The sequence below is a fragment of the Eptatretus burgeri genome, chromosome 5, assembly GCF_056783735.1.
Source record: "Eptatretus burgeri isolate ZD-2024b chromosome 5, Ebu_testis_v1, whole genome shotgun sequence".
Lineage (NCBI taxonomy): Eukaryota > Metazoa > Chordata > Myxini > Myxiniformes > Myxinidae > Eptatretus > Eptatretus burgeri.
Genome location: NC_140965.1, coordinates 100,512,182 through 100,538,653, shown reverse-complemented (window position 1 = coordinate 100,538,653; position 26,472 = coordinate 100,512,182). Strand labels below are relative to the sequence as shown.

Sequence of the window (26,472 nt, the reverse complement as noted above, 5' to 3'; positions counted from 1 at the left end):
TGTAGCTCTTCAACCAGTTTCCCTGCTTTAATACATGGTGTCCCTTAAATCGGTAAACATTTTTAATTTATTGAACACAACAAGCTGTTACATGAAACTTGTATGGAACAGTTTGAATAATGCTTTAAGTTTTGCTGACGACTCAGCAAGTCCACCTTCTCTTTTAATTAACGTTAATTTTCTTTCGTTTTTTTTTTGTGAATGAGCTGTCCGTGAGTTCCTTGAGTCAACGTTCCCCAACAAATGGATCAGCAATTGAGGACCCACTGCTTGGCCCCCAAGATCCCTGGACATGACTTCCTGTGATTGATTTTGTTGGGTTTAATCAAGGACAGATGAGTTTATGCCACGCACCTCTAGTTCTTGGATGAGCTACGAGATCGCATCACGAATGCTGTTCAGGCTACATCCCGTGCCATCTGTGCAAAAGTTATGGACAATTTTGTGCAATGTCTAGACATGCATTGAAAAAGAAGAGAGAAGATGGACATGTTGAGTACCAAAGAAAACTTCAAATCTTACTCTATTAACTGTCCCATATTCAACTGGAAAGCTGTGTATGCTTGTTGTATTCAATAAATAAAAGTGAGTAACTATTTAAGGGACACCTGCATATAGTGAGCATGTAGTGAGGTGATTCATTGGGATATACAATATGCATAATTCTTTGGTCACTGGGGTATATTCATGATCCGTGACATCCCTCAAACATCGAGGTAAAACTAAAGACAATCTCATCAAAAGGCCTAAAGTCTGTCTTTTCATCCAAAATGAAAGGCTCAGCTCAGGATTTTAACCCATAATTCCTAATCCTCAACCCAATTCCAAGTCTGTCTGTCTGTCTGTCTGTCTGTCTGTCTGTCTGTCTGTCTGTCTGTCTGTCTGTCTGTCTGTCTGTCTGTCTGTCTGTCTGTCTGTCTCTCTCTCTCTCTCGTTCAAAATATCATGTGGATAAAAGTTCATGGAAAACGTCAATTGCTATTACTGAGCTGATGGTATCAGCTTTCTGCCAAGCTGAGTCCCCTCTCCTCCCTTCTCTCCTCTTCTCAGTGAATCCAACTCTGGAGGTCACCATTTGTCCACTATGTCACACTCCTCAACGAAAAGGTCCCAAAATCACTCACTTGAAAAACTGCTTCGTTTTGATCACCAACAAAGTTGCAGCAAATCTAAAGACTGACCTTCTCATAAATTTCTGATGTTTGATATAATCAGTTCAGCATTCACCAGGTCCCTTTTTCATTGGACACGCAGCTCCTGATATCACAACAGTAAATGCAAGCAATGCATTGCTCTTACCGGCGGCAAAGTATATACTCCAGATTTTACAAAGATTCTCCTCATGGACCATCCTTAGACAAATTATTTTCTTCATTTCAGTCGATGACTTGCCTGCCTCCTTGAAAAACGACTTTTGAAATTATACCTTTTTACTTTTCCACCAAACTAATACAGAACAGGGATATTGAAAGAGCGGATACTCCTTACAGAGTATTATGTGTGTACTCGAAATTACATGTTGAACATGGTGTGTCATTTCCTTTTAGTATTATGAAATGGAGGGGAGTAGAAGACCATCTTACACTCGATTAATAATTGGAAGATCCATAAGAGAACACCACCCCTCCTGTAAGATTATAGAATCCTAACCACAATTTGTAGTGATAGCTTTGAGATGTTTCCGCTGAACATGATGCACATGATGGCCCAGACTGGTGTATCAGAGGTTACGAGGTCAAATCTGGCTGAAGGCAGCATTATTAAGGACTTGAATTTGAAGCTTCTGGAAACTGAGCGAGCCTCAGGAGAATTACCACTTTCCTATAGATTTGGAGAGGTAAAAGCCCAGCTGGCTCATCAGTAACCTTCAGGGAAAGGATAATCTGTCTTTCTCCCCTGGACTTGTCTACATATAACACCAGTCAACTCATTGTGCAACTTGGAATTGCCACTAAAATTGTGCACATTAAATCTCCATAATTGAACAAATAAAATAATAAGATGCCAACTCATGATTGTGGACTTTTAACAATCATATTCTGCAAGCCTTGCCCTTTTTACCGCTTTTTTCCAATATGCTTTCACTGCGCTGTTTATCCAGGCGCAGATGGTTTACTACCGATCCGTCTGTACCGAGAAAATTTAACACTGGTGAGGCCCACAACGCATGTCAGACACCTGGACGTATTAAATCCGCAGCTGCAATATAAAAATAAAGAGAGGGGGAGAGAGAGAGAGAGAGAAAGAGAAAGAGAAAAAGAAAGAGAAAGAGAAAAAGAAAGAGAAAGAGAAAGAGAAAGAGAGAAAAAGAGAGAGTATGGAAAGAAAGAAAGACATGTGGGCAGCTTCGGTTAATCTGACACAGCTGCTAACTTTGCTTAGCTTGGCTTGTTACCCTCGGTGCGTTTCTGCCTCGGTTAATAAAAACCGGATGGCATGCAAATCCCAACACGAACAGTGCATCGGTCTCTCGTGCCAGTCTCTTTAGCAGAGTTGATTAACTCTTACTCACCCAAATAAACACGTTTCATTAAATTTATGGATGTTTGTGCAGATAATCAAGTACAACAATGAGTTTCTATTGCCAGACTACTCTTGTATGAAATGAAACTTTGAGAAGGACTGTTAAAGACAAGGATTACAAATGAACTTATCAAAGTATAATTGCAATTTTGTTCAGCAGGTGTGGCGTGTAATAAAAATAAATAAATAAACACCAACAGTGGAGATTACACGGTTAAAGATGTTTATCGATTAAATCTCATTCTCTGGCTCTCCTTGTAGGTTGAAGGAGGTTGAATGTCATTGAAGAACGGTTTGAAGTTGGAAACTCGGAATTCCATTCTTTGGTTCTTTTCTTTCTGTTAAGTCTTGATCTGTTTTGTGTTTTAGCGTTTACAAGAGCCACGAAAAAGTGTAGGGTGGGCCATTTATTCATTCCCAGGTTTGAAGCCCTGTAATTCTGTTTCTTAAAAACGAAATCGAACAAACTATTTACAGGATATACTGTATGTACATATTAAAATTTTTGTGATAAAATTTTATTGATTTCAGAAGTGTACAAAATTAGTTATGAATTTCGACATGATTTCCATCACTTTCAAGCAGTGGGTGTACATCGTTTTGCGATACTCCAAGAACATTTTCTGTCACATTCCGACCACCATTTCTCCAAAAGCTGCTTGAATCTGCTCTTTCAGGTCTTGAATGTTCGTTGATTGAGTTGTGTAAACCTTGCCTTTAAGAAAAACCCCACAAGCAAAAATGTGTGTGTGTGTGTGTGTGTGTGTCTGTGTCTGTGTGTGTGTGTGTGTGTGTGTGTGTGTGTGTGTGTGTGTGTGTGTGTGTGTGTGTGGGTGTGTCTGTGTGTGTCTGTGTGTGTCTGTGTGTGTCTGTGTGTGTGTGTGTGTGTGTGTGTGTGTGTGTGTGTGTGTGTGTGTGTGTGTGTGTGTGTGTGTGTGTGTGTGTGTGTGTGTGTGTGTCCGTGTGTGTTCCCGGAGGGGATACTTTGAGACCTGTTTGGTCTGCATTCCACTTCCTGAAACCCACCCACATGTGGAGATAGCAAGCAACAACAGCAACCAGCAACTTTCTCTCTCTCTCACACACACACACACACACACACACACACACACACACACACACACACACACACACACACACACACACACACACACACACACACACACGCACACACACACACACACACAACTTTGAGACCTGGGAGGGCTCCTTTCCAACTTCTTAAACTCACTTATGGAGATACCAAACACCAACACACACACACACACACACACACACACACACACACACACACACACACACACACACACACACACACACCTCTCTTAAAGTATAGATACTGAGGAAGGAAACAGATTTTATTACTTCTTAGATAATTCGATGTTGAACGACCGAGCTGAACGACATATGACGTTATATACAGAAAAAACATGATTCTTGGACGATTATTAGCATCCCATTCTGAGAGCATTGAAACATGGAGTTCAACTTATTGATTTTGTTTGTTTGTTTGTTTTACTCATATCAGAAATAATACAAAGAAAATATCTGTGACTCTTAGTTGCATTTGATGACTTTGTTTGGAATTGCCGCATTACTGTGACTTGAATACCAAGGTTGCTCAGTAAGTCTGTAGCTAAACAATAGAATTAGAGACTTAACCAATGAATTCCGACTCGATAAACCGTTAAGATTGTTGACTTGTAAAAGAACTATGGTTTTTGTTTTTAGACACTTTGTCGACATTTTAAGTCAAGCCAAGTATCAACTGATCATCCGGTTTCATTTTCAACTATTGGTGGGAAATGACAAGGTTATAAGAGATGCTCCCAATTAAATTTGGTCCAATCTTGTGTTTCCCAAGATACTGTTTCAGAAAGAAAGGGTTAATATGGACCTTTTAGGGTAAATTATATTTCTAACTTTTCTAAGACTACATTTTCACAAAACCCCCAATTAAATTCGTGTATTGAAAAAGCATCCAGACATACTCTAAAGTATCTTTTTCCTAGTTCTACAAATTCCATGAGTTCCACATCCACAAAGGGTTTAAACCACCCTGTTCTACCCAACGAGGTCATTGACATCTATAACATCTCAACCTCAGGAGGATTCGTAACGAGGATACATTTATGCTTGCTTAGTCTCCAATGTTGATCCGCAGTAATTAAATTGTCCCTTTTCATCTCAGGTTTTAAGGATATGTGTCACATGTGCGGTAACACATACCCGGCGTCCTCTGCGGCCCCTTTGGCCTCGTGGACCCATTGGACCGGGAAGGCCCTGCTCACCCTAAGCAGACAAAAGAAAGGCAAATGTAAGTGCACAGGCAGGTATGCATAAATATTCAATTAATTATGGCCTTACTTATGAGGCCTCTCATAGAGCCACCAGGAGTCGCTCGAGATTAGGAAGCAAGTCACGGCTTAAAAACGATGATGAAAATTTAAAAAGCTGGATGCAGTTTAAGCTTTTATGACTACCTCGAGGTGGAGTGTTTTCTTTAGTGCTTATAAACTTCTACTCTTAATTATAATGCAGAACTATGGATTGCTCGCTGCCAGACGAGCCATTCAGAGAGTTAATGTCTTCTAAACAGGTATTTATGCCATTTATCTGTTAATCATGAAAATATCGAACTGACTTGAGAATGACAGACAAGTGATGATGATGATGATGATGATGATGATGATGATGATGATGATGATGACGATCTGGAGTGGGGTGGAGGATATAACACAGTTGGCAAACTGACCTTTGTGTATCAGTGGCCAATTAAAATGACGAGGAATTGCATGTGAGTAAAACAAATAATCTTTGACTATAATCTGTTAATTTCATGTAGCATCGCATCTTCCCGAACAAACGTTATGCTGGCCCTCCTACACTTGCTAATGACTTTGAAGATCTCACTGTATCTTTTCAACAACAGACTACGAAGTAAACCTGCCTAAGTAATTGCCCTTGACAGCCAAAGATGGCCACCATTCACATGTGACATGCGAACAACCTGGGAATACAAATTTGTTTACAGTGAAGCAGCTGCTGCCCAAACAACAAGCACACTCTGAGATAGCAAGTAGGGTGCACTGGGTCAAAGGATATTGAAGATCAGATCACTTGCTACCTGTAGTTTAAGGCAGCGATTTGAAATTTGTTCAGGGTGCAGATGATAACTCGCCTACTCTTCATGAAACACACTGTGGGATTTTTAATGTTTACTAACAGCCAGTGCACACAGACGAGCCCCTCCGGCTAAACATCCATCCGATGGACGGTGCACGCAATGATGAATCGCACTGCATGTGAAGCACCTGGGTGACAGTTCAAATGTGAGTGCACATACCTCGACGAGATGATGTCAGCTCATCTGGCAAATTTAATGGAGAATTAACATACTCGTAATAGGCATCCACGACCATCCTTGAACATGTTTTGGAACATCGGCCGAGGCCCTGACATTGTTTTTCTTCCGCCCTCATTTTTTCGCCTTGATTCGCTTTTAAATTTGTTTTCTCTGCAACTGCTTAAGTGAGTGACACGGAACTTTCAACATGAGAGCACCTACCGATGGAGAATTTTTCAAAACAAATTTAAATGATGATTGGATGGAAAATGCGACCAAATACAATTTTCTTCATTTAAACCGGCAATAGCGCACATCAGTGAAACGTTTAAGAGTTTAAAAAAAAAAAAGTGAATCGGCATAAGACAGCTTGCAGCTCTAATGATTCTCGATTTATGTTGAGCCAAGTGGAACACCACCCTCTAATGCTCTTTCTTGGGACATGAATTAACTGGACATTTTAATTCCCAGTTTCCTCTCTGGATTCCATCATTCATAAAATAACCATCAGAACCTTTATATTGCATTTCGACTGTTATGGATGGTGAACATTAATTTTAAATGCAGACATAAAAAGAAAATGGTATTACTTTCAGGTCGACTGCCCTGTTCTTTGCAAAGAATATATGTATATAATAAAAAGAAACTTTAAATGAGGGATAAAATCTCAAAACAAACAACCAAACAAGGTAGGAATGACACCACATTACGATGTCACAATATGACACCACAATCCTCTTAAAGATTATAATCATGATATCTTTTGACATTTCACTTTTGTTGTGGGATTGTCATAGAACAACATCATATACATACAACATATGTATATATGTATATATATATATATATATATATATATATATATATATATATATATATATATATATATATATATATATATATATATATATATATATATATACACATACATAGAGTTTTAGTACAATGCGAATTTCCAGTATTGACTGAAATTTAAGCAGTTTAATGATTCAATGTATTCTGAAATTAAAGCATAGAACAAATAAACAATTGCAGATAAAAAAGAAATCGTGGAATCGTTTTGTTGAAGAAAATTTAATCTAAACTTTTGACTCATCAAAGTAGCCACCTTTTGCAGATATAACAGCCGAACATACTCGTGGCATTCTTTCTACAATGGAAATCAAATAGTGTTCAGAGAGTTATTCCCAACATTGTTGCAAAAGTTCCCACAAATGTGTGGCACTTGTAGGTTGCTTTGCTTTCACCCTTCTGTCCAATTCATCCCAAAGCAGCTCGATGGGGTTTAAGTCTGGAGACTGTGCTGGCCATTCCATGATTTGAAGCCTACCATCTTGTTCTTTTCTTCTAAGGTAGTTCTGACATAGCCTGGAGGTGTATTTTGGGTCGTTATCTTGCTGTAGGATGAACCCCTGACCAACTAGGCATAGACCAGAGGGTATTGCATGGCGCTGCAAAATGCTGTGGTTGCCCCTTTGGTTCAGGGTGCAAGTCACTCTGTGGAAGTTGCCGACTCTGGATCCAGCAAAAGAGCCCCAGATCATCACGCTTCCTCCTCCATGTTTGACAGTTGGTGTCACACACTGAGGAACCATGCTTTCACCTACTCGACAGCATACAAAAACCTTGCGTGATGAACCGAAGATTTAAAATTTTGATTCATCGGTCCATGAGACCTTCTTCAAGTTTTCAGTAGTCCACTGCCGGTGCTTCATGGCCCAGGCAAGCCTCTTTTTCTTATTTTTCAATCTTAGCAATGGCTTTCTTACTGCCACTCCACCTGTCAAACCTGCAGCTCAAAGTCTTCTCTTCACAGTTGAAACTGAGACTTCCCTACTTCGACCAGTGTTAAGCTGTGCTTGAAGCTGCTGTCCTGTGAGCCACCGATCACGCAAGCTGTTGACTCTCAGAAACTTGTCTTCCGATTGTGTTGTGGCTTTGGTTCTGCCAGACCTTTTCCTGTCAGAGTTTCCTCCAGTTTTCAAGTGCCTTTTGATGGTGAAGGAAACTGTACTCATTGACACCTTGGCTTCTTTGCAATTTCTCTAAAGGAAAGACCCATACTTTTAAGGGTTATAATGGTCTGTCTATCTTCCTTTGTTAATTGTCTTTTTCTCGCTATTATGACAGCAACATACTACTTCCTGCAGTGAAATATTGTCCAAGTAATGGTTCAGAGGGTGCAGCAACACAGTCTGTTCCAACACTGCTTTTATACAGACAGAGAGTTTGTAACTTATCAACAAAAGTTGGGACACCTGTAGGAATTGTTTGCATCAACTTTCAAGGCTTAATTTACTTCCATTGCTGCAGAACAGCTGCAGTTGCTAACCCATTACTTGTTTCCTGAAAAGGGCCTTTTTTAACAACTCTGAAATTTACATTATTTTTCAGTTTCTGGTAACCTAAACTTTTTTTAACCTCTGGCAGTTTACCGCTTAGCTTTGTACCATTTCAAGTTATTCACTGGACTTTAACTGCTTAAATTTCAGTAAAAACTGAAAAATGGGGGTGTTCTAAAACTTTTGACCGGTAGTGTATGCAATTACTACTTAATTTTCAGGTTAATCGGATGAAAATTGACGATTTTTCAGATGAAATTTGCTGATTTTAGAAAATTAACCTTGCGTTGACCTTTGACCATGTGACCTCAAAAATAGTTGCTTTCCAAATTCAGTGATGGACGATGCAAATGCTGTTCAAGTTCCAAGTTAATCAGATGAAAATTGACGATTTTTCAGATAAAAATTGATGATTTTAGAAGTTTGACCTTGAGTTGACATTTGACCTTTTGATCTCAAAAATAATTGATTTCCCAATTCAGTGACGCAATTTGCAAATCCTGTTCAAATTTCAAGTGAATTGCATAAAAAAATGGCGATTTCATAAATTCGACCCTTCGATAATCTTTGACCTCAAAATCAATAGGCTTGTCAGTTGAGACTACCTCTACAACTTGGTGAAGTTTTGTGAAGATTGTTTTTAAATTGTGACCTGTAGGCGATTGACAGACAGACAGAATAACAAAATCGACTGACAAATATACTTTAAAAATCATCAATTTTGCAAGTAACAAACAAACAGACAAAGAGAGGTGAAAACATAACCTCCTTCACTTTCAGTGGCAGAGGTAATGAAGGTTAAGTAGTAATGAGGAAAATCGGTTTGGGGGTAAATGGGTGTATGAAGGCTTATTTAGTTTATGATCATGATGGATTCTCACTTTCAAGGCTGGTGGACCAGATAGCCCAGTGAGACCTGGAAGACCCAGAGGCCCAGGAAGCCCACGTATGCCAGCGGCACCCTGAGAATGACAGACAGGAAAACACAAAAATAGAGCAGCAAACAAACTTCAGTTTCAATGGATGTCCCTTCTCCTTTTGCCCAATTATCTTTGCTCTGTCATTTAAAAGTGGAACTAAAGGCAAGGTATGAAGACAAAATGAAATTGATGAGACGTAATTGTGATTAGATGTTTCACATTACATCTTTATCTGCAGAAGCCTCTGACTAAGCAGCAAAGGCAACGATACTATGAGTTAACTTTCCAGATTAAATGATGTACATTCCTGTTGGTACATTCGGTACATCACAGGATTGGATGTTACTTATTTCGGTTCATATCCTCATCAATCACATTTCATATCTGCCTGAAAGTTTGATCAAGCTTAAAGACCCTCATATTCAAACCAATAAACAGCATTAACATACAGTTCTCCAACTATTAAGGCATCACTCCTTCGGGAAGGGTTGTGCAGGGTAAGACAGTAATATGGCAGCTTTAAAGGAGCGTCTTCTATTTCACAAATCATTCGTTCGTTCGTATGCAACATAAGGCTGCAGCGTAGCATCATTGGCTGAGGGCGCTTTTGTGCCACTGACACAGTGTCCTCTGCTGGATAGAGCAGGAATTTGGAATTTGCTCAGGTTGCCGGCGATAGCTCGCCTACTCTTCACAAAGGACATTGCGGGATCTTTAACGTCCACCAACTAATGTCGGCAGACAGGATTTCCGTTTAACGTCCATCCGTGGGACAGCACACATAGTGATGAATCACCCTGCTTGTGAAACACTGGGATGACAGTTTATAGCCAGGTCGGGATTCAAACCCAGGTTAGACAGTTTAGAGGCCATGCTGTCAGCCATTTTATAAACAGTGACGGGGTGTTATCATGATATCCCGAGTGTTGAATTGATTGTAGTTGAGCTCAGACATTCATCTTTGTGTTTACCAAACTAAAGTGCAATATATATAGTGCCTGCAATATTATGAAGTAGAAGGTGTATATTTTTGTACTTTCTGTTACTTATCAGTTTTCACAAATTCCTGTTATTGCAGAAATAAATCTATTTTTTTCCATGTGATACATCAGTCAAACCGTTTTGGATGTTGTATCAAAAATTGAACTCAAGGAAATTACACCCTTAGACGTAAGCTGTTCTTTCCTTTGCTGTTTGACAAACTATCCTCATTCTATCACACGCAAGGAAAAGTTAACCAAGAGAGAGATGTAATCAAAATGAACCATAATCCATTATTAGAGTGCAGGAGGGTGCTCACCTTGGGGCCAGGATCTCCAGGTAAGCCAGGTGGTCCTGAGAAGCCAGGAGAGCCGGAGACACCTGGCTCACCCTGGATGAGTACGAGTGAACGTGAAAGGCCGGGCAGGTATAAAAAGTGTGGGAAGGATAATAGACAAGGCAACGACGACGATACGAAAACAGCAGAGGAAATATAAGAAGTGAGGAATGATAAATGCATATTTGAAAGAAAAACAAGGAAATGAAAACTGGATCATAGAATATGCATCTAGTAGAAAGAAAATACGAAGAATGAAAAAACAAGAAAAAAAACTGGAGTCCTAGGCCTTAACTACAAGGTGTAGTGCAGGCCAAATGACTGTTCAAACATGAAGACAGGGGTTAAACAATCAATATACCTTTGTCCCTGGAAGGCCTGCAAACCCCAATGGGCCTCGCTCACCCTAGGAAGGTTTTGAAATAAGAAAAGGGGGGAATTAAGAAAATGTAGAGCAAGTGCAGAGCTATGTGAAGAGGATGTTGATGCAGAGGTTGCAGTTAGTGTGCGGTTTGGAAGATTCGAGGAGAGACTGTATAATACAATACAATTATTGCTGGAAGACTTGCATGCACAGCTGCTGCCAAAATAGATTTTGAGAAGTTTATGACATTAACAAATAACGAAAAGTATATTTATTTTGCAGTCAATCGCCATGTACAATAGGACTGCCTAGAGGTAGCGCACTCCCCTCCGAGCCGTCTAGTCTGTGTTTTATTCTTGCCCGACTATAAACTGTCGGAATGGTGCTTCACAAGTAGGGAGTTGCATCGTAAAATGTTCCATCCCTCGGATGGACATTAAACTAGGAACCTGTCTGCAAACATTTGGTGGACGTTTAAAGATCCTGGTTTCGGTTGCAAATATGTTTTTTGGGGGGAGCACCATTAATCTTACCGAACCGAACCCGAACCCCTTGCTTGAAGGTGACTCTATTCCCTCCCTTCCTCCCTCTCTCTCTTCCACACTCTCTCCTCTTTTTATGTTCGTTCAATCCCTTGCTTATTGTACCTAACTATCCCACCACTGCTCATTCATTCATTCATTCCTTTCTACTTTGTCACTTCGTTCTTCTTTGAGCCTCATTCTTGCAGAGAAAAATAATAGCAATTAAAAAATAAGTCAAGTTATCACTGGCACCCTGAACAGATTCCAAATTCCTACTCTGGCTGGAGCTGGGAAGGCAAAGGCAAACCACCCAGTGTAATTATTGCTCAGAGACTGCTTTGGCAGCATTGAACCTGCCTTCGGGGCAGAACGCCGCAGAGACGGACAGAGCAGTGGTGTCGTGACATGTTTAAAGACTCTTGTTAATGCGTTGAAAAATAGTTTGACCTAACAGGCCAGGAAAAAAGTTTTAAACCAGGAAATAATTAGTATAAAGCTAAAATTTCAAGATAGCTTCAATTTTTAATTGTTTATCACATTTCAAAAGTCCCCAAGTGTCCCGTGCGGGTTTCATGGTTAAAGCACCTCGTTGCCTCGCAATGTCTTTTTGAAGACCTGAGTAAGTTCTGAGGGTACTATAAAACTTCACTTCACCGCTAATATGTCAATCTGATGTCATGTAAACATGTTTGCATCAACAGAAAAACAATATGTATTACTTCCTACATATATTAACACATATCTCTTTGCATAGCAACCAGAATCTGGATTTTGTGTTTAGAGTCCATGCATACAAATATCAAAATAAAAACATATTCTATTGACATGTATTATACTAACTCGAAATAAGACATCTTCAAGTCAGTGTCAGTCCCAACCAATACCAATGTGTGTTCACTTTCTGCAAGTTCCAGAACGGTAGACACAATGACTATATCAGCATCAGACCGTGTCTGTCTAACCTGCATTCCTGTATTATGGAGATGTGTCAAGAGAACTTGAAAGAATCGAGATTTATTGCTCATATTTCCAAAGAACTCTGCCTCTGTAGTTGTTGTTTGCATACAACTGGTAAACACATCAGCACAGGCTGTATGAGTGGATGTGGGTGCAGATGAGCAGAGATGTCACATGCTCTGCAATGTGTAGCCACTGTATGGGTTTGAGATTCACTAACTCACCACACGCTAAGGATGATGACTCGTAGTTGAGACACTTAATTCAACTGGGGATAAGTCAGAGAGTGGCCCTTGAGTGCATCCCGAGTTATATATGATGCACACTGTATATTGTTATGCAGGCATTTTGATAACAGTTTTGAGTGGAGGGTGGGAGTGGTGGGAATGGTTGCTAGGCAACGAGGTGCTTTAACCATGAAGACCGCATGAGACACTTGGGGACTTTTGATATGTGACAAATAATTAAAAACTGAGCCTATCCTGAAAATTTCAGGTTTATACTAATTAATTATTTCCGTGTTTGCACCATATACAGGTGAAAGTGCCTGGATTGTAAAATGCTCCAGTCACAGGTCCAGTCTGGCCAGCCAGTTTGTTAAAGACAAGAGCCACGCTCAAAGAGTGCACTCAACCTCCCCCCCACCCCCCACTCCAATATGGGATTGTCGTTGTAGTAGTAGTAGTAGTGGTATATTTTGAAAATTAAAATCAGGTTACATCTTTTTCCATCCGCATTCCATGCATGGCATCACGTTGGCTCAAAGATAAACCCTACACGGCAAAGATAGCAGGACATGCAGACTGAGTATTCCAGCTTGACAGACCGTGTACCTGGAAGCACATGGTACAGTTAATGCAGTTTGTGGAGTTAGGACCAGTTATTGCTGTCGGGAATACTCCCAATGCTCGACACGGGTCATTTTGAAAGCAATGAGGGGTCTCGCTATCTCGTGATACTTTGGGGCATTTCTCCAACTTCTTCGAAGAGCGCCAAAAAATAAGAGGATTATCCTTAACTAAAGGTGGAATATTACTTATATCTGTAGGGTAGCACCAGCCGAGTCATGCTTCCTCCACAACATGGAAAAAAACACCCCAGTTGTAAAGATGAGAGATGTAGGTGGTGTGGGAGGTGGGGGGAGAGTGATGGATGTGATTTTATACCTCAAAAAAAATCTCGTCTGATTTCTCATGAGATATGAGAGAATTCTATCGATAGTCTCGTTAAATCTCAAAAGAGATGTTCTCAGAGATATGCATACGGAGGAAATGGGTGTTAAATATCTTGCCATTGTTGCGTCCGCATCATGTACGTATATGGCCCCGAATATGTTTATGTTAACTGCCGAAGTAATAAAATATAACTGAGCTGCCTATTACATAATCCTGCATTCATGTTAACATATTCCTAGGGTGCTGAAGCTTCTGACATTGATTCCAAGTCACTGGCCAATCATTTATTTTTGATATTATATTAATATTTATGATTCCAACCGGGCGTAGTGGCGTGCGCCTGTAATCCGGCTACTCGGAGGCTTGGGTTGGAGGATCGCTTGAGGACGGGTGCTCTGCGCTGGGCCGCGCTATGAGAGGGTGTAGGGCAGCCCGGAATCATGGCGAAACCCCAATCTTTATCCCTGTGTCGTAAGAAGGCGACCAGGGTTGCGTCAGGAAGGGCATCCGGCGTAAAACCTGTGCCAAATCAGTATGCGGATCATAACGGATGATCCGCTGTGGCGACCCCTAACGGGAGCAGCCGAAAGAAGAACAACAACATTAATATTTATGATTCCAGAAGCTGTATAAATGTTTATGGTCAAATATCAGACTCACTGGTGTCGTGATTAAAGCGTTTAAGGGGAGAAGGAGAAGTGGGAAAGTTGGGGGAGAGAGAGGTGATGGGGAGAGATTTCTCTTAAATCGCCCCGCTGACTTTGGTGAGAAAATCGACGTCACAAGATGGCGTCGCCAGTACCCCGAGTGCTCAATGTAGTTACTTCACTTCCACTGAGATCACTGACCGTCTAAGTCTGGTCATGTCCGGTGTTGTCTAATGTTTCTGTCTGCATGTATTTGCATGATTTGTGTAACAGCTGCTCCATGAGCCTGAGACGATGTAAAAATTTTTTTTTTAATAAATCCAAACATTCTTCACAAAAATCTTTATAAGATTTTTGAAAGAACGGTGCACAAACTTAGAAAAAAAAAACTAGAATGTGCAATATGAAAGGGAGAAAAAGTGTTGAAAAGGAAGGAAAGAGTAAATTAAAAGGCAGATGGTAAGTTCCAGGTAAGCAGACTGTTTATTTGGCTTGCTGAAAGCCTGAGCTATCGAGAGAAGAGTAGAAGCCTGTAGATTTTCCACTGCACGCACTCTCCAATCCTATTCGACCTGCCAATGAAAGGAGCTGGGAAGTCATTTAGCATCAAGTTAGAAATAATAAACCAGTTTTCAGCCACAAACCTCAATTATAGAAGGAAGTAAAATCGCCGGTTACGTAAAGACTAACGTAAGGTGCCACAGACTATTTTTGTTGGAAAGAAGACTGCATAACGGAGTTAAAACGTTTAGAGCAAAAACGTTGAGCGAGAAATAAGTATCAAGAGCCTGGAACCATCGATCACGAAAATAGTTTGAGAGAAGGACGCACAAAGGAGACAGGAGTTTTACATTAGAAAGGAGACGATTGGGGATATGATAGAGATGGTTAAGATAATGAAGGTTTATGGAAAGAATAAGTGCAGAAGAGTTCTTCAGAAGAACGGACAGTGACAGGAGCAGGAGCAGGAGCAGGAGCAGGAGCAGGAGCTCCTGTACAGTCTTCGAGTAGGAAGAGGAGAGTTAACACGATCGTAAGGTAAGGGTCTTTCATTCAGAGAGTAGTAAATGCATTGAATTGTCTCCCTGGAAAAGTAGTGGCAGCAGAGACAGTAGATAAGTTTAAATTTCAGTTTGATATCAAGACGCAGTGGGGCACAGTCGGGTACTTAGATATTGGCAGGATTTTGGAGGCTGGATGTGCCGAATGACCTACTCCTGCATTGAAGTTCCTTGTCAATCCTTGCAAGATGGGTAACCGCACAAAGAAACACGGAGACACAAAAGATGCACTGAAAAGGAGGACATTTGATCGACAAATTAATGTAAAGATTAATAGGATGTGGGATAGCTTCAAGCAAACGTAATTAACCAATCCTGAGAGAAATCCCTCCTTAAATTACCAAAGACAACAACATGCAAACCTGTATTTTAAGCATTATTCTGAGACACGCATGCTTCTCGATGATGAAACATCGATTTTATTGTTTTTAAAGTTCAAAAAGAACATCGAAACGTTTGACAAATATGAGCCAGCACACTTTACCAAGAAGGCCATGAAAACCTGTCAAAACAATACACTAACACCTTGGCCCCAAGGCCGAAATTCATGGTCATTACAAAGGATGCTTGTTTCTACAATGAAGGTTAATCCGAAATATAAAATCAGCTTAGCATACAAGGCTTGCTACAAGGCTTGCTATATTGGAAAACAAGCATAGCACTTGATAGAGCACTTGGTAGAGCACGTACCTCTGCCACACTGAGCAGTTTACGTTTTGTATCCCAAGAATAAGCCCAATCTGGATCTGGACCTTCACAAAAATCTAATCAGCTTGTTCTTGTCAAACACCCAACTCATCCACCAAGTTTTGTCATATTCCGTCCACAACTTTATGAGAGTTACAAGTCCACAACTTGTAACAAAAATATGTCCATTTTATATTAAAATATAAGGGCACTCGGTAGAGTGCACACACCTCCGCCACATGATGTCTGATCCACGAGAACATATCGGGCCCAATACATTTTTGAAACATCATGCTATACAGTACTACATCGTTTTTGGCCCCATCTCTCAATGATGAAGAATCACTTTAAAAATTCTCCAATCTGAATTCGAATCTTCACCAAAATCGAATCAATTCGACCTTGTCACACACACACCCAACTTGTCCACCAAGTTTCATTCAAATTCATCCATAACTTAAGATATCCTACTCACAGACAAACAGACAGACAGGGGTGAAAACATAACTTCCATCCACCTTCGGTGGCAGAGGTAACCACATGAAGGCTGCTTTGAGCAAATACCTCATTTGTATGTTAAATGCCAACACATACATTGAACAAACAAGTGTGAGGAAGCCTCAAATAAAATCATCAATCCTGAGCCTTAAGTAAGTTGATCAGTTTTGATCAACAGCGAGTGATATTTGCTTCGATGTTTCAAACAAAGACACCAACCCCTAAGGAGAAGTGTGCTAGTTCGGCGTTATAAGCATCACTCTTGGACACGTGTTTCTGCTTTAAGGTGTCGTAAGCAAGACAAATTAGGTTAAAATGCAGTGCTTGCCATGTTACAGCTTGTACACTATGTGACACCATCTCCATGAAGGGTAAAAACGAAGGAGTGGAGCTGAATGTCACTCGGAATTAATCAATGGAGGCAAACACAAAACACCATACAGCGAAGGAGAGGGAGATAGAAACAGCTAGAGAGATGGAGAGTGAGACATTGAAAGAGAATGACAGAAAAAAGAGGGAGGGGGAGTAGACAGGCGAGAGGGATGTGGGGGAGAGAGAGCGAGAGGGAGAGAGTGAGAAAGAGAAAGAGAAAGAGAGAGAGAGAGAGAGAGAGAGAGAGAGAGAGAGAGAGAGAGAGAGAGAGTGAGAAAGAGAAAGAGAAAGAGAGAGGACAAGAGCAATGTAATGTAAGGGTAAGGAATGGTGAAACAAGAAGACTAAAGGAGTATGTTGAAAATGCAGCCTCTATTTGAACAAATATCGTGCAGCTCACATTTCGCGAAACACAAACAGACTGCTATGGCAGTCTAACGAGGAAGGAGAGGCTAGGGAGCTAACGAGCCATGCTTTGCAGTCAGCTCCGAACGTCAGAGCTGCCGGTATTGCGGTAGCGGAGTCAGGGCGCCGTCATGCTGGTAACCTGAGACCAAAATCGCTTCCCACGGCAGAGTTGCGTCCCGCGCAAGACAGGAGCGTGTTTCTCCATGCAACTGCAGCCAAGTCTGTCTGAGTAAAAGCTGCAAAAGCATTCTTATTAATCATTCTCATCTCTTTTCCTCTGTCTGCTTTTCATCCCTTTGCTTTGCCTTTCTTTCGTTTTTTTTTCCCCGGCAAGGTTTAATGACATTTCTCAAACGAAACATTTTTCCATTTCTCCACCGCGATGATATATTTATATATATGTATTATTCTTATCGAGTTTTTATGCACCGCACATGTTTTGTGGGATATTATTTTGGTTAAAGATAAAAAAGATCTTTTTTGGATACAAAGTCAAAGCTCATGGAAGAGCTCGAACACAGAATGGGCCGGAACATCACAGAACAAGAACACAGTGGAAAGAGGGGAAAAGACGAACAGCAAGGTAGGGACACAACAGAGGAACACTTGGAAAAATAATGGGCAATGGGGAACAATGACAGCAAGAAGAGCAAAACGACGACATCACAGGTGAACAATATAGATACAGGCTCAAACACAGCAAGTAGAAAGGAAAACCAGGAATGAAACAGAAATTGAGCAAAATAACGGAAAATAGGGCGAGAAAGAGGGAACACCACACAATAAGCTGAAAAGCAAGGGGCATGGGAGGGTTAATGAGGGTAGAAAAAATCGTGAGTATGGATGAGGGGTTGACTTGAGATGGTGGTGAAGAGCTGTCTTGAAGCACTGGAGGGAAGAATGAGATTGGACAGAGGCAAGAAAAAAGAGGAACAAATGAGTGGAGGTGAGCAGTGAGCCGGGATTTTTTGGGAGTTCACCAGAAGTGGATTACTAGCAGACTGCTTGCACCCAGAATAAAATGGAGGCAAGGGACAGGTGTCAGGAGCAGAGAAAGGAAAGTGCGGAGGGCACAAGGCCAGATAGGAGGTGGAAGAAGACTGAGAAGCCACTGACCGGTCTGTGATGTTAAAGTAACTGGCCCAGAGACTCAGGGTCATCATGGGAGATTCCAATGGTTTTTATGACCTTGGTTTCCATGGCATCAAGAAGTGCAGAGTATGAGAAAGGGGTGCAAGCCAAAACAGGAGAGCATTACTCCATTGAGGTGCAGATGAAGACCTTCAGATAAAAATTCAGATTTGCCAAGGAAGGACTTTGCATGATGGAGGATGCCTGGTCGGCAGCTTGCTTTGGAGGCAAACTTGGATTCGTGGTTTGCCCAAGAAAGATCATGTATGATGGTGAAGCCCTAAATTTTGAGTGACAATCTCTTCAAGAGTTTTGTTTCAGAAGTGAATGAGAGAGTTCATCAAATGGTCCTTTCAAAGAAACAGAATTTAGAGTGTGAGATTTGTCAGGGTTGAAAGTCATATTCCAACTGTTGGACCAGCTACTGATTCTACCAACGTCTGCAGAGAGTGGAAAGGCTGGTATCTGCTATATGATAGATGAGGGATGCGATGGCAAAGGGTGGACCGTCTGCAAAGAAGTCATCAGCAGGGAATCACAAATATCATAATAACCATATTTGTTGCTCAATCAGAACCTGTCTGCGCATTTTGCATTCTATAGGCATGCAGATGGCTGGTGGGATAGTCTATATGTATTTGTACAGGCATTTGAGTAGTCTTGTCTGGACTTGAATTTTGACACAACTATAAAATTACACCCTGGTGTTCTGCAGCCTACATGCACCATCCATCAGGGGGGATATTAAACCAGAAGACCCATCAGCCAGTGATGGTTGTTCATGGACATTAAACATTCAGTGGTGTCTTTTGTGAGGAGGAGGTGAATTGTCATGGGCACCCCAAACAATTTTCAAAATCCTGCCCTGACAACTCAAAAAGCAAAGGCAAACCACCCAGCATAACCACCCAGTGTGATGACGAATGGTACAACAACAACAATGATGACGATGATGATGAGCCTAGATTTTGGAAACTTAAAGATAAAATAAAAAGGATCAGGAATTTCCTACAGTATCATCATCACAGATAATTAGCTTGTAAGAAATCTCAGAGGAAAGCATCCAAACAATAGAGTCATCTCGTTTCTCGATTTGATCCCCCAGCAAACTTGTTTCCACAATAAAATTATCTACTGGAAATGTGTAAGCAAAGTGCTGCATTATGAAGGAGAGCTTTGGCTTTCCCCGTTTGGCGATCCCATCTGAGCAAAGACCTCACTCTGCTGTGATCCCGGGTTTCAATTCCACTAACTGTCCATTCGTCCATTGTCTTTGGAAGTCCCTGTCAATTCATATGAAAATACAGCAGTGCCTATTAATGTACTTGCACTACACGCGATCTTTGTACAAACTCCTCCATAGTGCTACACCCACCCCTAAGTAAGATTAGATAGAGGTCATTCAGTCCTGTACCATCTCTCATCCGGTATTGCACTCGCTGCTCTTGCGGTCCTTCCTTCCCTCCCAGCCCAACCGAGATAAACATGTTCATTCTTGCATACTTTCCAAATTCCATGCTGTTCTCTCACCTTCACCACCTTAGTCCCTATTTTCTCTAATTCATGGAATCGTCTCCCGAAGCAAGTCAAATCACATTCTATTCTCAAATACTTCAAGATAGCAGCTCACTGTCATGTCATGTCATGTCATGTCATCTCCCATTACATCCCACAATCCTCGATCTTTTAACTTCCACTCACCGTCTCGTGCAAAACTCATTTTCTATTTGAGGTGGTTTGCACTATGCTCAATGCTGATAACTCATCTCTGCTCTTCCTTGCTGGTTGACACACTCTCATCCTCCATTGTTTTGCTTCTTCATGAGCCTCAACCCTGTCTTCAAAAGTATTCCGTATCAACAGGAGTAGCTCATCGATTAGATAATAATGTTCCATCGTACAAGTTCCCACATTCACGAAAGAGTGAGCCCTCGATAATTTATTTATTTGCCGAATGAATAAACAAGGTCCTCAACATTGTCTTTTGAGTAATAGTTTATGAAGCGAACAAAAAGATAATTAGATTGTCCCTAGAATGTACTTTATTGCAACCATGGCCAAGAAAAAAGTAAATACACTTTCGGTGAGTGAGGAGAAGGCTGCTAAGTATAATCTGACGCAGTAAATGCATTAAGTTGGAAATACTGGAACAATGTTTCTAATGCCCTGAATCCATCCATGCTAACTGCCTTCTGTTCTCAATCTGTTTGCATGAGTTGTCCGGGTTTCTGCTGCCAGGCATCGCTCAGCCCCAAAGAACGAACGTGTTCCATCGTAGCATTTAAATTAGAAAAAACAAACGCTTGGGTGAGGGGAAGTCAAATTATCACAAAATATCATTTTTCATTAGTGTTTCCATGCAAGACCAATTGCAGCTCAGCCTTAAGTCCGGTCTGCATCGCTTGTTTTGGCAGAGCTTTCCCCTTCAGCCGCAGGGTGTTAAAAGCACGTGTAGTCCATGGTGCTTGCTTTTTTTATGACTGTAAAACAAATCGAGGCCCATGGGTTACTGAAGTCTTTTAGCAATTTCTGGAAACTAAACATTTTACTTAAATTCCATCTGGTAAAACAACGAGCAACTGGCAAAACGTGTTGTAATCTGGTGTGTTCCCATCATCACAGCACTGTCGGCCTCAGTTGGCAATTTTATTGGCCATGGTGGAGAAGTTGGTAAATGACAAAATCGATTAATCTCCCGGGTCCAAAGAAAAACGTTTTCTGTAATAGAATTCGATTTCTGTGGTTGGAATAGTAGGAAAACATTATGTTGCGGCCACAAGAGATATCCCCTTGAAAAAAAGGAAAATAGTATTTGATTTATATTGGAATAAAATGAAAACAATCTCTGGCTTTGGTGAACATTTGCCATTCGCAAAAGGCAAGCAGAAACATCAAACAACAACAAAAATGATTGTCCTTCGCAAACTCTCGCCTTCAGTCATTTTAGAACAACATTCAAAAAAGCTATCTAACACACACACACACACACACACACACACACACACACACACACACACACACACACACACACACACACACACACACACACACACACACACACACACACACACACACACACACACCCTGCCATGCAGGCAGGCACGTAAGATGTTGGCCATTATAAAAGTATTACTTGATAAACATGAAGATAAAGGTATAACTTGATAAAGGTGAAGATAAAGGGACAACTTGATAAAGGTGAAGATAAAGGGACAACTTGATAAAGGTGAAGATAAAGGTAAAACTTGATAAAGGTGAAGATAAAGGGACAACTTGATAAAGGTGAAAATAATGGGACAACTTGATAAAGGTGAAGATAAAGGGGCAACTTGATAAAGGTGAAGATAAAAGTATAACTTGATAAAGGTAAAGATAAAGGTATAACTTGATAAAGGTGAAGATAAAGGTATAAATAAGATCTGGCTCATGGAAGAGCGAAGTGGCAGAGGTTGAAAAGGCAACATACTGACAGTGGAGCAGTGGTGTCACAACTGGCCTGGCCAACACAAGCAAGTGAAAGAAGAGGAAAAGAGAGAGAGAGGGAGGGAGAGAGAGAGAGAGAGAGAGGGAGAGAGCGAGAGAGAGAGAGAGAGAGAGAGAGAGAGAGAGAGAGAGAGAGAGAGAGAGAGAGAGAGAGAGAGAGAGAATGAGTTGGAAGATAGGGAGGGGAAGAGGGAGGGAGTGCAATGGGGAGGGAAGGGAATAGAAATGATAAGAGACAGTGGCACACCACCTGCTTAAAGCCAGGAAGGGAAGAATGAGATTGAATAGTCTCAGAAAGACCCTTCCACAACTGAGAGAAAAGAGGAACAAAAGAGTGGAGGTGTGCGGTAAGCTTTGATTTTGGGAGCTGTACTTGGAGAAGTTAACTGGAAGAATGTGTATATCTTGGAGAAGTGGGGTTGGATGGCCTGAGAGAGCAGAGGGCAGAGGGAGAGCAGCTGAAGCGGGGCAGTATAAAAACAGAGCGGTCACCAACCTATTTGTGGTTTTAGAGCAACAGGTCTGGTCCTTTGGCTTAATCACAGGACATTCCAATAATGCCAATGATATGTGCATTTACTCACTCAAGGTAAAACTCAATCATTGTATTCATCACCCAAGTTGCTACGTGTGACGTATTCATGGTGCGCGTGTGTGTGTGTGTGTGTGTGCGTGTGTGTGTGTTTCAACATGTAATGATCTGCCTCATAATTGTGCAGCCATGCAGTGGTCAGAGATAAACTCACACAATTGGCTTTTTTCAATGAGCAATTCGCACAGGAGCTAAATGGCTAATTTGGTCATACAATCTCTCTACGTCATACTCACTTTCATGTGCGAATAGTTTAATTATCTTTGATTGAATGATCTGAGTATGTAGAAGACAAGTTAATATATCAATTGATGGGAGATATGGATATGACACAGGCATTATGGGCCAAATAGCGTTCTCCTATATGTGTCAGTTTTTGGTTTTTTTTACATTTCTTAATATTATATTTGCTTGTGTGGCAGGAGAGAGTATATAAAAGTACAAAGTGAAAAAAGACAGGAAGGTGTAAAAACATATAAAGGACCACTCATGACAAACGGACCCATGCAAATCACAGCAGAGAGCAGACTTGTTTAGGCCAAGAAAATCAGCACAGCAGGTTGAGGGAGTTTGGCAGTCTTGGTGAGTGAAAGGAAATCAAATAAAACTCACCTTCTGCCCTCGCTCTCCAGGAAAACCTACATATCCTCTATCACCCTTGAGTATCGCCATGATGATGGTGACACAAAAAAAAAATTTGGAAAAGTTGGTGAAGTGAATGCAAGACCGTAGGTTAAAAAAACAGAACAGCAAAATAAAATCAGAATTAGGTTACGTGCAAATTATGAAGATGCCCCCTACCTTTGGCCCTGGGAAACCCTGACTTCCAGGATCACCCTAATGTCAAGAAAGATATAGATGTAAAGAGCAAGCAGCAGCAATGACAAAAAAGGAAACAAGAGGTGAGAATATGTAAAAATGATGAAATTGTGCTTTGTCTAGTTGTTTTGGCATGACCAGACACTTAAACTGGAAACTTACCTTCCTCCCAGGGAGGCCAGGAAGACCACTATGACCCTTGCCAAGAAAAGAGATCGAGACATTAAGAGTGACAAAAAAATTGAGAGACAGACAAGTCGACTCACTTACAGCCATGACCTAATCTGTGAATAAAACTACAACAAATGAAAATACAATTTCAACAAATGAAAATATTTCTGGAACATTTCAATCAAATTAAATCGACTTGTTATTTTATAAACTGAACGTTAATATTGTGCTCGAGAACATTTAGCAGATATTCTTTGATCAATATTATGTCACATTATATCATACCGGTATCTTTAACCCAAATCCACTTAAAGTAAAACAATTATTTTGCATGATTCAGGTTTGGGTAATGCTGCAATTGCAATTCTGGAAAAGATCATTGAATAGAAAGATCTGAAATGACAAAAATCGATAAATTAACAAGGAATGATTGGCCCTTGTTGTTATAGATTGCCTACAGGAACTCATATAGCTTTACAACTTACCTTTTCTCCTTGCCTCCCTTTTAATCCCAGGTTTCCAGCATCACCCTGTGAGAAAGTAGGGTGTGTGGGGGTGAGGAGATGGTGAAGGGGATGTAAGGGGAATACGGACTTAAGGAAGTACCTTTGCATACACAACGCTCAAAAGCTATAAAATTTGGAGATTACTTTGACCGAGTTATTGCAATGCAGAAATGTATGTATTAAATGAATATGTTTCATAAAAAGTGTCAGATACCTGATCATGTGATCCAATATGCATGCAATTTATTTACTAGAGATTGTACGTACAAATGACATTAGTGAAGTGCATTATAAGCTTGTTTCTACAAGATGGCTATAAGTTTGTTATTTGTATGTGGACTTGGTATGTACTGTACAATATGTGGATTTGTATAACACCAATAAACATCTGGAGAGGGTGAACTGTTTTCAAGATCTCAAAATAAAAGGTGTTTGAGAATGCTGATTGGATCCAACGACTGGACCTGAACCTACCAACCGAACCAACAGTTCGGAACAGCAATCCATTGGTGAGAAAATGTTGATTAAAAACAAAATGAAAAATAAAGAAGGCCTTTATACAAGACAGTCAATGATGTGCATTCCTTTAACACTGCGAAGGCCACAAATTTAAACCTGAATTTAAAAAAACGAAAACAGCCAAAATGATTGTTTTGGCCTTCGTAGTGTTCATAATAAAACAAAAGTCTTCAAAAGCTCATCTTAAGTGGTGACTCACGGAGCATGCAAGTTGTTCAAATGACATGAGGATGAATGGTTCAGAGATTAATCAAACTTAACAATGCTTCCAAGGCTTATGACAATATTACATCAAGTAGTCAGTAATATGAGTCAAAAACATACCACCTCCTCTGGCCATAAAGTCCACTCCTACTTTTGGTCCATATAGCTACTTGGGCCTCTTTTCTCCAATAGCATGCATGTTTATGAACACTTTTCTCTTGCAGCGTCCATGTTTATGACCATTTGCACCCGCAAGGTTTTGTATATGCACGGTTATGGAGGCAAAATACAAATTTTCCACAATTGTTGCACAAAAGCCAGCTCTGCGTTCCCTTGAAGGACTAAGGTTTGATAGAGTATGCAGCATCATAGATAGTGGGAACCTGGGCGACAGGCCCTGGTTCAGAAAACAAATACCCATTAGGCCTGTCCTCTTCACTGCTAAATGCTTCACTCCTAAATATCCATTTTGTGAATCCTGAGACATCCATTTTGCAGATGTTATGTGCACACAACAATAAATTATCTTTCACATCCATTCATGGTGTCACACCCGTCCATGTCAGTACCTAACCACCCCCCCCCCCCCCCGCCAATCTGCTCATGTTAACCAATATGCATTCAATACCTTAAGTGGTGTTATTTTACCCACCCCATTCCTGCTTCTCTCTCGTCCCACAGCCACATTCAGCTTCCTCTTCGTCCCACCCCTCTCGGCTTCACACCCTGACGGTACACTCAATCCTGTGGTGAGGCAGTTGCCTTGAAACAACTTTCACTCTACTCCTTGAGTAATTCAACTGAAGAAAACCTCCGATCATTCTGCAAAGCCCACGACAAGTGTGTGTCCACTCGCAGAAGAGCCAGAAAACAACATCTGTCCAATCTCAAGATTGAACTTTCAAACTGGTATCCCTCCTTTAAATCCTTGGCACCTCATTAAATCTGTCTCTGGATTATGATCCCCTTCCATCCCTTCCCTCTCTTTAAATGGAACCACAGCCTACTCCTCAAGTGAGAAGGTCGAATGTCTCAATTCTGTGTTTACTTCCAAATATTGTGGACTTCAATCTCAATCTGTCTCTGTCTCTGTCTCTGTCTCTGTCTCTGTCTCTGTCTCTGTCTCTGTCTCTGTCTCTGTCTCTGTCTCTGTCTCTGTCTCTGTCTCTGTCTGTACCCACCCTTCCCAGTTACACACAACTGCTCCTTTTGCACCTGAGAAGGGGAAGAAGTTTCTGGCAATCCTCGACTCGGAGGTCAAGAAGTTTCTTGAACTGGACCGGACCGCATCAACTCACGTGTTCTAAAAACCTGCTCTGCTGTTCTTGCGCATCTCCTCTCTGCCCTTTTCACCCTGTCATTTACATTAGATCATATTACATCTGCTTGGAAATCAGCCAACATCAGAGCATTACATTAAAAAGGTGCAACAACAGATCCCCTTAACTGCAGACCTATTCGCTCCTTTCAATCATCAGCAAGGTCATGGAATCCATCATCGCAGTTGACATAAAATCCTTCCATTTCTCCAAATGACCTCATTGCAGATCATCAATTCAGATTCAGACCTGGTCACTCTACCTTGGACATGCTGTACTACTCTCCCAACAATGGTGGAGGCCCTCAATATCAGACATGAGGGCTGTTTCAATATCAATATCAGAGCCGTCTCTCTCTGGACATATCTTGAGGGCCTTCTCTCTGGATATCAGGGCCGTCTCTCTGGACATATCTCAAGCTTTTGATACAGTCTGGCATCGTGCCTTACTCTCCAAACTGTCTGCATCCAAGGCCAACTCTACTCTTGGATTACTGACTTCCTCTTCTCTCAGCCAACGTGCGGCTCTCAACGGAATCCTTTCATCTCCTCTCCCTGTCAAGGCTAAAGTGTCCTCAGGCAGTGGT

General features: G+C 41.0%; 1 protein-coding gene across 20 annotated transcripts in view; it reads right to left on the bottom strand.

Moving 5' to 3' along the window:
- Positions 1 to 26,472, bottom strand: part of LOC147027055 (uncharacterized) — a 138,559-nt gene that overhangs the window by 58,505 nt on the left and 53,582 nt on the right. For 17 of the 20 annotated variants that reach the window (XM_085883180.1, XM_085883179.1, XM_085883181.1 and 14 more), the window contains 8 exons: positions 23,824 to 23,868; positions 23,330 to 23,365; positions 23,150 to 23,185; positions 22,961 to 23,005; positions 10,811 to 10,855; positions 10,432 to 10,503; positions 9,093 to 9,173; positions 4,753 to 4,815 (listed from right to left, as the gene is read on the bottom strand). In XM_085883180.1, coding sequence (XP_085739306.1) covers positions 4,753 to 4,815; positions 9,093 to 9,173; positions 10,432 to 10,503; positions 10,811 to 10,855; positions 22,961 to 23,005; positions 23,150 to 23,185; positions 23,330 to 23,365; positions 23,824 to 23,868 — 423 coding nt within the window. The remainder of the gene's footprint in view (positions 1 to 4,752; positions 4,816 to 9,092; positions 9,174 to 10,431; positions 10,504 to 10,810; positions 10,856 to 22,960; positions 23,006 to 23,149; positions 23,186 to 23,329; positions 23,366 to 23,823; positions 23,869 to 26,472) is intronic. The other 3 variants (XM_085883183.1, XM_085883182.1, XM_085883172.1) reach the window with 2 other exon arrangements.